The sequence below is a fragment of the Canis lupus genome, chromosome 3, assembly GCF_011100685.1.
Source record: "Canis lupus familiaris isolate Mischka breed German Shepherd chromosome 3, alternate assembly UU_Cfam_GSD_1.0, whole genome shotgun sequence".
NCBI lineage: Eukaryota > Metazoa > Chordata > Mammalia > Carnivora > Canidae > Canis > Canis lupus.
In genome coordinates, this window is record NC_049224.1 from 58,733,731 (window position 1) to 58,748,906 (window position 15,176).

General features: G+C 55.4%; 1 protein-coding gene across 1 annotated transcript in view; it reads right to left on the reverse strand.

Annotated features, from left to right (window-relative positions):
- Positions 1 to 15,176, reverse strand: part of TBC1D2B (TBC1 domain family member 2B) — a 67,012-nt gene that overhangs the window by 16,867 nt on the left and 34,969 nt on the right. The window contains exons 5-8 of the mRNA XM_038533691.1: positions 7,647 to 7,810; positions 5,015 to 5,241; positions 4,070 to 4,459; positions 220 to 330 (exon numbers count right to left, since the gene is read on the reverse strand). Coding sequence (XP_038389619.1) covers positions 220 to 330; positions 4,070 to 4,459; positions 5,015 to 5,241; positions 7,647 to 7,810 — 892 coding nt within the window. The remainder of the gene's footprint in view (positions 1 to 219; positions 331 to 4,069; positions 4,460 to 5,014; positions 5,242 to 7,646; positions 7,811 to 15,176) is intronic.

A 15,176-nucleotide genomic window follows, 5' to 3' on the forward strand; every position in this document is an offset into this window, starting at 1 on the left:
CAGTTTAGCGCCGCCTGCAGCCCAGGGTGTGATCCTGGAAACCCAGGATCAAGTCCCGCATCGGGCTCCTTGCATGGAGCCTGCTTCTCCCTCTGCCTGTGTCTCTGCCTTTCTTTCTCTCTCTCTCTGAATAAATAAATAAATAAAATCTAAAATAAATAAATCAAATAAAGGTTTCTGTGTCCCTTGCCACCAGCAAACAGCCTTGCCCTGACCCACCTTGGCCATCAGATCCCGCTCCCTCCTTTCTGCGTTTCTCCGCAGTGCCGAGAGCTCCAAGATTTCCTTATTTAGAAACTTATTCTGGGTTTTATATCCCTGTAGGTTATCCTGTTGGAAGAAAAAAAACATCAGATCATGCTGGTTGAACATCTGCTGATATCCACGCGGTTAATACATCACTGCCTCTGCAACCAGAGAGCCTCGCCAAGTTAGCATGAGCTTTAAGAAACCGACCACTGGGCACGTCCTGATGAATGCTGCCCCATCCTCAGAGGCAACCAAGGGAACAAGGAGGGTCATGCCCTCATTGCGGACGCGTCACCTCCCCACTCTCACTGACGTGCACATAAGCAAACCCTATGTTCATTTCTCCTCTAACTGGAGCAACAGCACATTTTCTGTGGATTCTCATCACTCACCCAGGTGACGGAGAAAAGGCCATGCACACACAAGGTGCGCTCGACTACAGAATCGCACCTGCCACCTAAGTACACACCCAGCTCAAGAAAGCACATTCCTGCCATTTTTATGTTGAAACATCTCAATCGCAGGAAAAGTACGATGAACCTGATACCCCCTCACCTCAAATTCGCAGGTGTTAACGTTTGCCGCACCTGCTGTGTGATAAGAGCCTCACGGGCTGGTGAGGAGCTCTGCCAACTGTGGCGACATGATCAGCGGCAGCCCTGAACTCCCGTGAGGAACAGCAGCGTCTGGGACAAACACACTCTGCCAAGCACAGGCCTCTAACCACGTGCTACCCCTGCTCTGCCAGGTTCCCAGGGTGGCTCTGACCCCTGGGTTATGGGGCAAGTCCAGGGCAGGTGGCAGTGTCCACCCCTCATGGAACAGAGGCTATGGTCATTCCCCCAAGACGCACCCCAGTCTCCAGGCTGAATACTGCCATGGGGACAGAGGCCACAATCACCCTAAAATGTACAAAAGGACTGCAACATTTCAAAGGTCCCTCCAGTCGTTAACATTTGTGGAGCTTGCCCTACAGGTTACAGGGTCAGCATGAGACTCCTGACCACTCCACAGTGACGGTTTGCAGGCAGCTGTCCCTGTGTCTCTGCTGAGAGGCCGCTGGGCGCTGGGCCGCTGACCATGCCCTATGGATAAGCTCACGCCTCCTGTGTCAGCAGGACCGCACATCGTGACAGGCACACAAGATGCCAAGTCCAAACCTATGGGAGACCTAGACGGCTCCCTGGTCTCCATCCTCCCCTCTCCTGGCAGGTGAAAGCTCTCAGTTTGGAGCAAACAAACACGCCAATAAAGGTCAGTGGGCAGAAGGACGGCAAGCAGCAGGGCTAGCAAAGTGCATGCCCAATGAAGGTGGAGACTGAGGCACGTGGGCAGGCAGGCAGACTAACGTCTTCCAGCTCCACTACATGTGACGGTTCATCTTAAGGACTCTCCCTACAACCTCGATCCACAAGACAAGCCCCTCCCTGCACAGTCCCACGAGGGGACGGCTGGCTCACAGACAGACAGATGACCCTGCTGGGCAGGGAGGGGACCCAGCCCCAGGTGGGGCTTGCCGGCGACAAGGCTGGGTGAGGACATAGCGCTCGGTCTGAGCCCACACCCTCTTCCCCATGCTGCCTACGGTCTTGACACTGCCCGTCTTTGTGCTTCCTAACAATGCTAGGAGCTCAGGAGAGGCCATATGCTTCCAGCAGTGCAGCCTCCAGATGAGGAAAACCTGCTAGCAGGATGGCACATGCCAGAGAGGTCATGCAGGTAGGTGGGGACAGCACCACCGGCCGGCAGCCCCGACCACGCCCAGCGAAGCAGAGCTCTACCTACTGTGAGCAAGGAAGAATCAGGGGCCATGGAAAGGCCCGGAAGGAAGTATGATAAAGTATTCAGGCTGCTGAAATCCTACAACCGATATTTGCTCCTTCCTCAAAATGCCCCAGAAACAGAAAGTGACCCTGTTCCAGACCCAATGAAGCGTGTCAGCAAATTCCAAAAAGCAGAAATCTTTACAGGCCACACATACCGACCAGAGTCAGAGAAAGTGGGTCATAATATTGATGGGAAGACAAGAGGCCACAGAGGCCACACAGATGCCCCCCCGCCACCTACCTCCCCGCCGTGGACGCACTCTAAATTCGGGTCAGGGGAAGAAATGAGTATGGAAATGGTGCACCAGCGAGAAGTGGAGGGCAGTGAGGACATATGTGCAAAACCCCCACTTCTGCCCACAGTCCCCCACCCACAACCTGCTTTCAATTCCTGCAGAGCCACCACAGGAGCCAGAGGCAGGAGCGGGCATCAGGCGCTGGTGGCGTCAGAAACCATGGGGTGGCCGGCCACTAGGAGCCACAGCCACATGCCAGCCCCTGAACCACCAACCCACCACCACCTCCATAAGCTCTGTCCCCACTGCACCCAACTGCAGGGGGGGATGTCAGAACCACAGGCTTTAAAAACAATTGAGAAAAGTTGGAGAAAAAAGTCAAGTCACAAAATCACCAAATGATTCAAAACCACCCCACTCATTTGCTGCAAAAACTAAAGGGTGAACAAGGGGGAGAAGTCTAGTTCTGATCAACTCTGTTCACTGTCTCCAAAGGGAGTCACAGAGACCAGAGGCAAGCTGCTCACTCTGCACATGCCCTGCTTGTGCGTGTGTGTCGGGGGGAGCGGGGAGTGTGGCCTCAAACACCATAAAAATATGCACAGTTGCAAAATATAAATTTCAGGTGACATTAAATAAGCCACGGTCAAATGCAATGAACGTCCAGGTGGGGCACATCTCGGCTGCGGGCATGAGCAGAGCCGACTCTTCCCAGCCACACTGACCACGACGGTTTGTGCAACCACAGAGACGTCTGTGGTAGAATCACAGAGAAATGAGGTTGGGAGCTGTTCTGCTGCTCTTCTGGTTTTTCTCAGGAATGATCCTTCTGGCCTCACATGAGCACTGAGAAGTGATCACTATGGGAGGCCATGTGCACGTCCCAATGGTGCTGTTAGCCAGTGTTAACTTCTGTTCTAGAATTCTCTGAGGCCCCTGCATGTCCACCACTTGGCCATCCACTGCGACAAGCAGACAAGCAGTAGGTGCTCACTAATAACCTCCATGTGTTTTGCCTTCGAGGAGAACCAGAAAGAGGGCAGCAGGCTCCTCAGTGAGGGAGCACACTGGGGCTGAGCCACACACCCACCTGGGGTGGTCAGGGCCATGCCAGCACCTCCCTGTGGCCTGAGGGCCAGGGGCATGACCCTTCTGCTCTCCCCTGGGCATGGAGACTTCTCCGCACACACGGGGCTGCCCCCACCTCCCACAAGCACTGTGCTCCTCCAACCACCAGCTGGTTCCCACCAGGTATTACCCTGAGTTCAGGCAGCAGCACCCACCCCAATCCCAGGGCCACCCTCTGTCCTCAGCCCCAGGACCCCCCAGCTTGGGCGCAGGGGCCCCAACTCTGAGTGGGCCTCAGCTGGTGTGGGGTCCATGCTCCTTCAGCTTCCCTGACCCAGGTGCTGAGGCAGGCCATGCACGGTGCTGACATAGGCACATGAGTGTGTACACGGTCCCCTGGGCTACGTAGGGTGATAGAGCTCTAGGTGTAGAATAGAAGAGGGGCCTCGGCTGCCTGAGAGCAGGGGGGAGGATCCCAAACCCTCTGAGCAACACAATGTCACTGGACTCAGACTTTCCTTTTCTGAGGACACTTCTTACAGAACTATCCATCATGTGCCTGTGAGTCCTGCTAGACCTGCTAAAGAGAAGCACAGTAGCTCTGCAGGTGCTGCAGCCCCAGATGCCCAGAGGGGCTGCCAGCAAGGGTATCTGAACCTGCCTGGCAGCCAGAGCCCACGTGCCACTTACTTTCAGCCTGTCCAGCTCCAGCTGCTCCCTGCTGGCAGGGGTGGGGGAGCCAGGTACCCCCGAGGTGGAGGATGTGCCATCCGCGCCCTCGCTGAGCCGACGCGACAGCTTCATGATGACCTCGTCCTTGGCCTGGATGGTCTCCACCAGCATCCCCAGCTGCTCACTGAGCTCGCCCACCTTGGTCTTAAGCGTCCTGGCTTCCTGCTGCAGACTCTCTCTCTCCAGGGACAGCCGCTCCAGCTGGCCACTGAGGCCCAGGATCTGCTCATCCTTGCAGTGTAGCAGCTCCAGCGCATCCTTGGGGATGCCCTCCGAGAGCCGGCTGCTGGCGAAGTACTTGTCATACTGGGAGGACCGCACCGTCTGCTGCAACAGCCGCACCAACTCCTGGAGAGGCAGAGACAGTGACACGCCACACGGACCAACACAGGACAAGAAACACATCAGCACCAAACTTCCTCTTAGAATCTCAGACATAAGAGGAAGAACCACGCACTGTGGCCAGCCCGCCCGCAGAGAACAATACTGGGAAACAGGAAACCGCGGAGGTGCACCATCAGCAGCAGCGGCCCCTGTGCATGGACACAGGAGCCCTCAAATCAGCCTGGACTTGCTGAATGACGATGTGTCCTCGGCCCCAGAAGGAACCTGACACCACATGGGAACTCTTTCCTGTCCTGTAAGTAGACTCGGGTCCACATGTGATCAGAGAACCAACATCATGGCGGGAGTGGAAGCAGTGGCCGAGACACCCTCCCTCCCCTGACCCACTGGTGGTCCACCCCCTGGGAACCTAAGTGTCTCTGAACAGGTAACCTAGTGGCATGCGGGCCTACAGCATCAAGTGCTTCAGGAGGATCAGGGGATCCTCCTCTGGGGATCAGGACACTTAGGGGCCCCGAGAGGCTGGCAGGGGACACACAGGCGAGGAGGGATGGTTACCTTCTGGCTGGACAGGTCCTTCTTCAGCCGCTCCAGCTCCTCTTGCTGGCTCTGGACCTGCAGCTGCACCTCGGATGCAGACTTGCTGCTGCTACTCTGCACCCCCTCAGCTGAAGGCTCGCTACTGACGTGGCGGTTTCTGTAGGATCCGATCATGTCTTTCAATGGGCGCTTTCCTTTGTAGGGAATACGTCCCAAATCAAAGGGAAATCCTGAGCCAGTGACTCCTACATAAAAACAAACCTTGTTTTCTAAGTGCAGGACAAATCGTCCTTCTGGAAACTCTAGTAACACACATCAGCCTCCCACCTGCCATCCTCTGTGATGCCCTGTGTTCACGGCGTGGAGAGCATAGGCAGGGGTGGGGATGCCTCTCAGCCCAGCATGTTCTCTATGAAAACTGAGCCTAAACTCAAAGATGACCCCACACTGGATCCTTCCTTATTAGACGTGTCACATGGTCCCTTTTAAAGAAAACGTTCTGGCTGTGATTGCTCAATTTCTGCCCATGACGCATGAGAAGAGGCAGAGTGTCCTGCTACGAACCGGACATTTAGGACAGGGCCACACGACAGCTCGCTCGAGACCTAGACGGTCAGTTCACAGCATCAACTCCCCATTTCTGGACCAAAGAGGACAGAGACATAGGCTAGGGAGGAGCGCAGTTGCTCTGAGCTCCTGCAAACACAGAGCCCTTCCCAGAGCCCCCGCCTGCCATCACACAGGTTCCCAGGGTGGGACGCACAGATACTTTGGGATCTGTGGCCGCCTCCTGCTCGTCTTTCTCAGTAAGGAGAGAAAGCCAAGCCCTGCCTTGAATGTACATTTTCTTCATTGTGAACACACGCTTGAACAACATTCTCTACCTTAAAAATGGGTCTTTAAAACACTGATGGATCCAAATAAATCCATCAGTATTGTGGATGGATTCAGATTTATGTTTAGAATATGAGGCAACATGAAACAGAACACATGATACAGATTCCATAAAGCTGGAAAACAGGCAGATACTTTCCTGTCCTTACTTCAGGACAGTGGCTGCCTGGGAGGGAAGATGACCAATGGGGATGGGGGCCAGGGTATGGGAGATGGGGGGACAGGGATGGGGGACAGGGGATGGGGGACAGGGATGGGGGATAGAAGATGGGGCGGGATGAGTGATAGAGGGACAGGGATGGGGGACGGAGGATGGGGGATGGAGGATGGGGTTGTGGTGATGCCTGCAGCTGGTATGGGCAGGGTCCAGGGATCAGAGAGATCGAGTCCATGTATGCCCTATGGCTGCATGTCTGGGACTTTCCTCCTCCCTCCCCCCCTTCCCCCTCTCCCACTCAGCCTTGCAGACCTCTCCTTCCCGACCCGACTCACCCACCCTTCCATTTCTCTCCTGGAGCCTCTACCAGAAGTTGGGGCTAACGTGGTGAATCCTCCAGAACCCAAGTCCCCCTGCTCTGGTGCGTTCCTGCTCATGTGCGCCCTTTCCAGGGTCCCACAGGGCTGTGGCTCCCACACGACGACCCTGCGAGCACAGGGAAGCTCCCCAGGACAGCAAGTCAGGCCATCCTCTGGGGTACAGGATGAGTCCTTTCTGTAGTTAACACATGCCCTCCCAATAAGCATACCCTACAGCCCTGCCTCCTCCTGCTAGCCCACCTGAGAATCAAGCATGAGGCAGGATTTCAAAATGATTGTCATTTTACATTGAAACATCAATATTCCCTCACGGGTCCCTGGACAAGCATCACAAGTGTTTGTACAGACGGGGCTGGGCTGATGACACTTGAACCCTGATTCTCTCAATATCAGGGAGCCAGACATGAGGGGCACCTGACCTGAACACCCACCAAAGAGTGTCCTTGTCCTGATTAAGTCAGCCCTGAATCTGGGCAGGCCTCGGCCCCGCAACCACATAAGGGGCACATGAGGGCAAGAAGGGACCCACAAAAACACAATTCTCAGACTCCTCAGCATGGCAACTGTTCCTGCCACACACGTGCCAAGGCAGAGGGAAGACAAGGACGGGTTGCTGTTCAGAGGTGAAGAGGCTGACGCACATCAGCAAGCAAACCTGCCTGCAGGCCTTGTCAGTACCTCACCTGACTGGGGACATGAGCACGCAGCTATGGAAAGAGTGCGGGCTCAGATGATTAGATTAGATTTACTACCACTGCTTCTCACTCAGTACAATCATGACACTGCCATAATTTAAAATGAGTTGTTATCTCTTAGAGATAGATCTAAAATAAAATATTGAGATGCAACAGACAGATGTCTAGAATGTACGACCCCACGGACAGTGAACACAGGCTCCACCAGGACCCCAACCTCACTGTTCTACTTTCATGTTCCTTACAGGTTTCTGTAAATAAAAGGTTTCTTTAAAAAAAAAAAAAAATCGATCTATCCACAAAGAGTACCATGATGTCTGGATGCTCTATGTCCCAAGAGGCTTTAAGAGCCACAGGACCGGACAGTCACTCTGCAGGCCCTTGGGGCTCATCCCCAACAGAGAGGATGTGAATCCCCAACGGGCCTCCTGCTTCCAGAAAAGCCTGGTACCTTGGGGTCTCAGGCACCGCAAGGGCCACAGAGAGAAGGATGGGCGACAGGAAGCATGTCCCCATGTCCATACCTCTGCTTCCTTCAGGGGCTGGCTTCTTCCGCTCTTCTTGTGCCATCGACTCCTCCAGCTCCTTGGGGTTCGGGTCTAAAAGCTCCCAGTCCTCGTTGGTATAAAACACACTCTTCCGACTGTCGCCATGTCCTCTCCCAGGACGGAAAGACGACATTGAATTTCTGTTAGGAGAAATGAAACGAGTTCTTTAAAAAGCTGTAAGATAAAATGTAATTTCACATAAATAGCACTGGCAAAAATTAACAGTTATGATAACATCAAATATTGGGGAGGAAGTGGATGGAGGGGACACCAGCTGGCACTGCTCGCAGGAGTCACACGGGGGACATTTGGCAATACCCAGTTTAGGTGAAGGGAAGGCCACTTCAAGACCCAGCATGTCCCAAACAAAACCCTGGGCATCGGCATGAGGGCACAGAGGGCAGCACCCACCGCTGCAGCATTCGCACCCGGACCAGGTGGACGTGGTGGCCCACCACCCAGTGCCCACCAAGTGCCCACCTCCCGCCAGGTGCTCGGGAGCCACAGAGGCCAAGACACGTTCCTATCCCTAGGGACAGGCTGGCACAGTCGTGTCATGGGGATCAGGGTTTTGAGATGCTGAATGAAAGAAGAAAATAGAAAAATGATGTGTGGGACATGACAGCATTTCAAATCTTTGAGGTAATACTGGTAAGAGAGGCTGTACCCACACGTGTGGTAAGACTATGAACACTAGGATGCAGGACCTCGCCACCTCCGGGAAGCCAAGGCAATGAGGCGGGTGTGCGGCCTGTGGCAGGAGCACGATGGCCCCACTGCTTAACCCGTGCAGTGGAGCAGCCAGTAGTCAACCCCAAGTGAGGGGTTTACCCGCAGAAATGAGAAGATGTGTGTGCATGCGGGGTCTGCCAGTGGCCAGTCACAGCTGCCTGATTCTTCACAGCCACAAATGCATCCCCAGTGAGTGGGTGGCCCAGCTATGACGTGTCCATGTGTACTGGACACTATTCGGCAATGAGAGGGATGAACCATAAGACATGTAGAGGAGCCCACAAAGATGGCGCTTTTTCTCAAGAAGACAAGCATGAGACCACACACAGCACTACCCTGTTCACACAGCAACAGCAGGCAGACCAGGGGTGGCCACAGGGGGATGGAAACGCCCGACATCTCCATCATGGAGGTGTCTACACGACCATGAATGGTTTTGGAAATTCATAGGCCTGAACACCTAACACACTTGAGTTTCCTGCAGGTGATTACACCTCGATGAGGTGGTTAAAGCCAAGGGGAGGGAGAAACGTGCACCATGTGGGATTCCCTGAGGTGGACAAGCAGCGGGGAACAGAGTGAGGCTGTGGGAGGCAGACCAATGACAGCCTCACCAACAGCGGTCCTTTCTCAACATTGGTGGGTTCACGAAGCACATTGTTTTCACCTGATTTGAACCATATTAAAGTGCTCTAGACAGAAGACTGCAGGGAAACTATTAATACCGTTAGGTTGGTTAGGTTCCCACCACTGCCTCCTGCAGAGCCCTGGGGGCCTGGACTTACACCTGCCTGTGAGTTCTTGGTGCGTGTACTTGGGGCCACAAGGGGGCTGGCAGACGGATGGCGTACGGCACCATCCACATGCTGCCTGTCCCTGAAGGTCTCTCCCACTGGTGACTGTGGCGTGTCCTCGCAGATGCCCGCTAGCACTCAACAAGCAGGGTGTTTTACAAGGATGGCAGTTGTGCAGGAAGCTGTGCAAACAGCTGCTCGGGAAGAAAAGGACACGCCCACACATGCCTGATACACTTCTTTGGCACGCCGGCTGCTTAGGTGGCTGTGCACAGGCACGCAGCCCCCACGGCGGCTCCAGCTGCCACTCACACACGGCACTGCGGGCTGGAGGTGTCACCAGCTCTCCGCCCTGGTTCTCAAAGGGGTGAGTGCAGGAAGGAACCAAGAGCTGAGAAGAGCAGACGGGGATGCTGCCAGGAACAGCTGTTTACACAACTTAGGAGTTTCCCCACTTCTGCCCCATGGCCAGGCTGCTTGCACAAAGCGGAGCTCGCCCTCTGCTCCGCAAGGAGGCACCACGTGCCAAGCCCCAGGTGAGGAAGCAGACTCAAAGCAAAAACTCAGTAAGCGAAACACCACGGAGCCCATCATTGGCTCAGAGCTTCTGCAGGGACGGAGGCCACTGAGCACACCGTCCTCAAGCCTCACATCCCGCCCACTCCACGCACACCACTGAGCTCACGGCTGTTTAAACGGGACCCTCCTGGCAGAGGCTCGGGGCCCTTCTCAGACCATGCTCGCTCCTCCAAGACCCACTCGAGTGACAAACCTGAGCCAGACCTCCGTGCCCCTAAGCACTGTGCCACTCTTTGCTTCAATGATAGACCTAAACAGACAGTGAGAGGCTAGTAGGCAGCCGACGGCAACTTCAGAACCACACATTCGGCCCCAAGTGTCTGTAAACGCCAGCCGTCTATACAAGAACAGCTGCTTCCAAACGTATGTATTTCATATCAGTTTCTCCACACACGTTTATGATGTGTGACCAACACAGGCCATGCTGGGGTCACCAGTAGGGCGCAGCCCCTCTGATAGGCCACAGCCATCCCCCAGCAACAATGAGCTCTTCAGATATAGTCTCGCAAGGATGCAGACACACTGTCTAAAATGGCAAAAATGCAGAAATAATTGGAAAGGGCCTGTGGAGGAGATTTAGGGCCTCAAGATGGGGAGCATCACCGTGTCCTCAGGGGCAGGCCGGTGTGCAAGCATCACAGCCCCAGGGCTCCAGAAGCATCTGGTTGATACCCTAACATTAGTCCCTGGGACTGATTTTGGACTTCGGGCTCTAAGTACAGGAGGAGAACTCAGGTCGCTCCCCGGCTCTGCTGTGCGGCGATTTGCTGCAGCAGCCAGAGCGAAGAGCCACGGGCTGTGAAAAACCCCTTCTCATTACAGTGCACAGTTGGGCCAGCTTGCAAGTCTGGGATGTCACATCTATGGTTAAAGCAGCTTCACTGCTGACAGAGTGACATGGAAAAGGCCCTCTGCCGCGTGCCCATCCACCTAACGTGGACAAATAATTCTGCCCTACTTCTGTGTCCATACTCATCTCAGCCACGTTCAACACTCAAAACCCGCTCGAAGTAAAGATCTTATCATTGACGAATGCCCAGGCAGGTGCGGCCCCACCAGTTCCCCACAGCCCGACACCTGCACCCACCCCTCCGCCCCGGGCCCCCACCTCCCCTGGCATCCAGCACCTGAGCTCCTGGCCATGCAGACTTGGCTACTCAGGGAAACCTGTGGTCAGAGCTGCACACCCATCTTTCCCTCTGCAGCCCCTCCGTGTGCTAAGACCTAAGTGAAGACCCGTCGTCCTGCAGAGCCTCCCCTATCATGCCTCAGCACACCAGGGCGGGTGGGCAGTGATCACTGGCTTGGCCCATAATTGCACCCATGGCCTCATGCGTGACACCCCACCCGCCACTGCCCTTCCCAAGGGCCACAAGCGGCCAGCTCTGACCTGCAGGCACCTCAGCCCCACCCTGTATGGGGGACACTGGGAAACACAGTGGTTGAGAGTCTGCCTTGGGCTCAGGGCATGACCCTGGAGTCCTGGGATCAAGTCCAATATCAGGCTCCCCACAGGGAGCCTGCTTCTCCTTCTGCCTGTGTCTCTGCCTTTCTGTGTCCCATGAATAAATAAATAAAATCTTAAAAAAAAAGTGACAGACGCACATGCGAAGCAAACCCTGTCTCAGGAGGCCAAGCACAGCGATGGCCCCCAAAGCACCTGCCGGCCCTGGGGCAGATGGCCGCTCACATGGAGCAGGACAGGTGCAAGGACCAAGCACTTCTGCCCCTGGAGGGTCCTGGGTCCCGTCACTTGTGAGTCCTTCCCCAACCAGGCTGGGGCACCCCACACATGCCCAGGGCTGCGTGAGGTGCTGGGGACATACGGGCTCTAGCAGGAGGTAGGCCACAGGCCTGGATGCGGAGGAACATAAGGTTGACCAGTAGTAGGACAGCTGTGGAGGAGAAGCTCAGGGTGGGGGCAGAGTGAGGCTGCCCTGAGGCATGGCTGGGACTCCTAGGAGAGAGAACGCACCCAGTAGGGGGACGGCCTGAGGCAGGGGGGTGGGGGGCACCTGTGTCTGTAGAATGGAAAGCAGCCTAGCAGCCCAGCGACAGTAATGAGCCCACTGGACCTCCAAACCCATGTTTACAACATGGCCTTCAGCTGATGGTGATGATGAGCCTCTGAAAGGCTTGAGGCGTGGGAAGAAGGGATTCGGGTCACTGAGAGTAGGGTCCCTGCGATGGAAGGGTCCAGGACCTGCAAACGATGCAGACAAGGTACCCCTCCCAGCTCCCAACTCTAAATACAACAGGAAACATGGGCAGTTACACCCCTGGACGAGGCACTGACATCCCCTGAGGTCATCTCGGGCACTCCAGGTGACCGACCACACTTTCTGGCCAGGCCTAATGGCCTATAGCAGTTTTGGTGGCGTGACATCACAAGGCTCTGGCCCTTGTGATGCATGGCCCTGGACATAGAGTGCAGGGATGGCTGAGGTCAAGAGAGCTGCTGGACGGGCATACTGAGCAGGCCCTCACACTCCACGAGGGCTGTCGGCCCCCACCCTACAAACAGTGCACCCCACATTGTAACATCCATTAAAAACTGAAGAGTTTTAGCAGTTTTTCCAAGTCCTGTACTGAGGCTTTAGCACTTTGTCTTTCCTGCACAGAGCTGTGCCCGCAAGGAAAACCACAAATAAACATGTCACAGCTCTGGGAATGGCCTCCGCAGATGCATCGAACCTCTGCATGCAGAGTTCCAGATGGCAAAAAACGGAAACATCCCTCCAGGATGGCTAGCCGCGCACACAAGTCACTATTCCCACCAGGTCCAAGGCTCAAGCAGGAAGTGAGACCAAAGGGTCAGGGCAGGGCCTGGCAGGACAGGCATGCGCTCCCAGCTAGCTTGGTCTCCTTGGCCACCACCTGCACCACACCCACTGGCTCAGCAGACACTGTCATGAGAGCAATGGCCATGTCTGCAGGACCAGCTCCCTTTGCCACCACGTCCTGAGTACTCACAAGGAGTACAGACACTGAGCCGGGCCTCACACCCACCAGCGGGAGGGCACATACACACATGTGCACACACACACACCTGTTTACTAATGGGGAATGTCAAGCCCAGAGAGGTTTGGTCACTGGCTCAGCACCACACAGCTGACAAGCGGCAGGGCCATGATTCCCAAGCCCAGGCTGGCCATAGAGAGCAGCGGCTGGGGTGGGACCAGCTGTACAGGAGGGACAGCAGGACCTGGGAGCTGCCAGTCACACAGCAGGCAGAACTCAGAACCCATCAGCAGACCCAGCGTCCATGCCAGCAGAGCCGTGGGACACTGCTCATGGTGGTCACACCACCTGCAGCACCGTGGTAGCCCACACACAACTCCCACGCACCCCCCGTCTCGCTCACACACGCCTGCCCACAACCCAAGTGCATGCAGACCAGCCTGAACCTCTCAGGAGGACAATTCTCTGACCCAAAGCGACCTGGACTGCTGGTGGATTAATGGAAAGCTTGGTAAAAGCAGGAAACCATCTCAGAATAACTGAACACAGACACAGGTGCCTCTACAGGTGTCAGTACCTGTGCTGCCAACACCTCGTCCTCGAGCCGAGGCTGCCAACCGCGCTCCCTGGCATTCCTCCCGGGTGAACTGCACCCACCAGACATCAGCTCACTCGTCCAAACCTGTTTCATCCATGTACAAGGTCCACAGGTTGTTCTCAACTTTTCCCCAAGCACATACCTACAACCTCACAGTGACTTTCAGTGACTTGCTTTTATCAAATTTCCCCCAAGTGCTCAACTTATTTTTCACAGAAAAAAGGACAATTCCTTTTGGTCCAGATGGGCTTCCTCCATGTTTTGCTGACAGGACAACAGGGACACAGGTGTGGCTGGCGAGGAGCAAACCACTAGGAGGGGAGAGGCTGGCAGGAGCACGACGGGCTCGTGTGCATCATGCGCGGGATCGAAAACGTCTTTCCCTGGGGCGCCGGGGGCAGGGGTGCAGGGTGAAAGCACAGCAGAGTATGACCTGACTACCTGAGGCCTGACTGCACCTAAACGAGACACTATTTCAAATTTATGCAAACACATCATTTCTGAGCTGTCAGTTCATAACCGGAACACTGCTGCACTATCCACAGTTGCTGAAGGAGCTTCCCGTGCCCAAAGCATCCCACCTAAACCTTCACATAAGTAAGAAGACAACACATGAACCCAAGATCCACGGGCCAGGAAGTGAGCACTAGGGTTTCTCCAAGAGGGTTTCCACAGACAACAGCTCTGTTGTTTGTTTCCCTGATGACAGCACGGGTGTGGCCGTGTCCAGGGCTCCCCAAGGGCAGCTCGGACGCAGCACCCCACGCTGCCTGCCTGGGCTCCCAGGATATGTGATCACCACCCTGATTCCCAGTCGAGAACAGATGCATAGGATGTGAAGAAACCTGCCCACACTAGCTGTCATAGAGTGGGGACCACGCTCGCTCGGGCTGTATGGCTCTCGCAAGGCCACCTCACAGAGGTGCAAGCGGCAAATGGCAGCCCCCACTGACAACTCGCCGAGTGTCATCATCATGAGCAGGAGACGTGTGCATACTTTCCTAGACACAACCACCCACAGTCAAGGACACGGAAGCACCCGGGGGACAGATCCATTGCCCCTGTGCTCCACTTTAACTCTTAGCTGAGTCAGGTATGAAAATCTGGCATATCAACAGTTTCCCAATTATGTTCTTATAATGGGCACTGGGGTAAGGGTAGGGACACCCCTAGCTCCAACCAGGGGACCCTGAGTGCCCTGCCGCATGCCTGCTATGTCCTGAGTCACCTTCCTGCTCTAACCTCAACTACTTAGCCTGTAATACAGAGAGACAGTGTCTCAGCAGCTCCCAAACATCTCCTGGAGCACGGAGCCCCAGCCCCTGCACCTGCCCAGGTGCTGGATGAGTGGACAAGCTGGTCAGGGCATCAGCAGAGAACCCCCAGTGCATGAAGATCCTGGTGGAGCAAGGATCTCGTGGCCACACACAGCGGTTCTGGGAGTCAAAACATGGGGACACGGGGGCCTACAGGACAGACTACAGACCACGGAGACCCCTGCAGGTGGAAGAGGGCCAGGGACGCTCCCAATGCGGGATGACAGCACAGGCAGAAAAGAGCAGGATGTGCAGCAGATGGCTGGACAAGCAAGGGCGAGTCCCCTGAGGGCCAGGTGCCCTGCCACACCCCATTCAGCTTCTGTGCAAACTGTGGCTATATTTTAACAACTGACAACACACGGGGGAGTCTGAATCCCACCATAAAGGTGAAGGAAGGATGGGGCCGCCGTGTGAAAAAAACATGTCCCCACACATGCACGGTCCCCGCAGCCACCAACTGCATGTGGCCCAGGTGCCCCGTGGGAAATCAGGGACCTCCAGCCACCCCACAGCACCATCTACA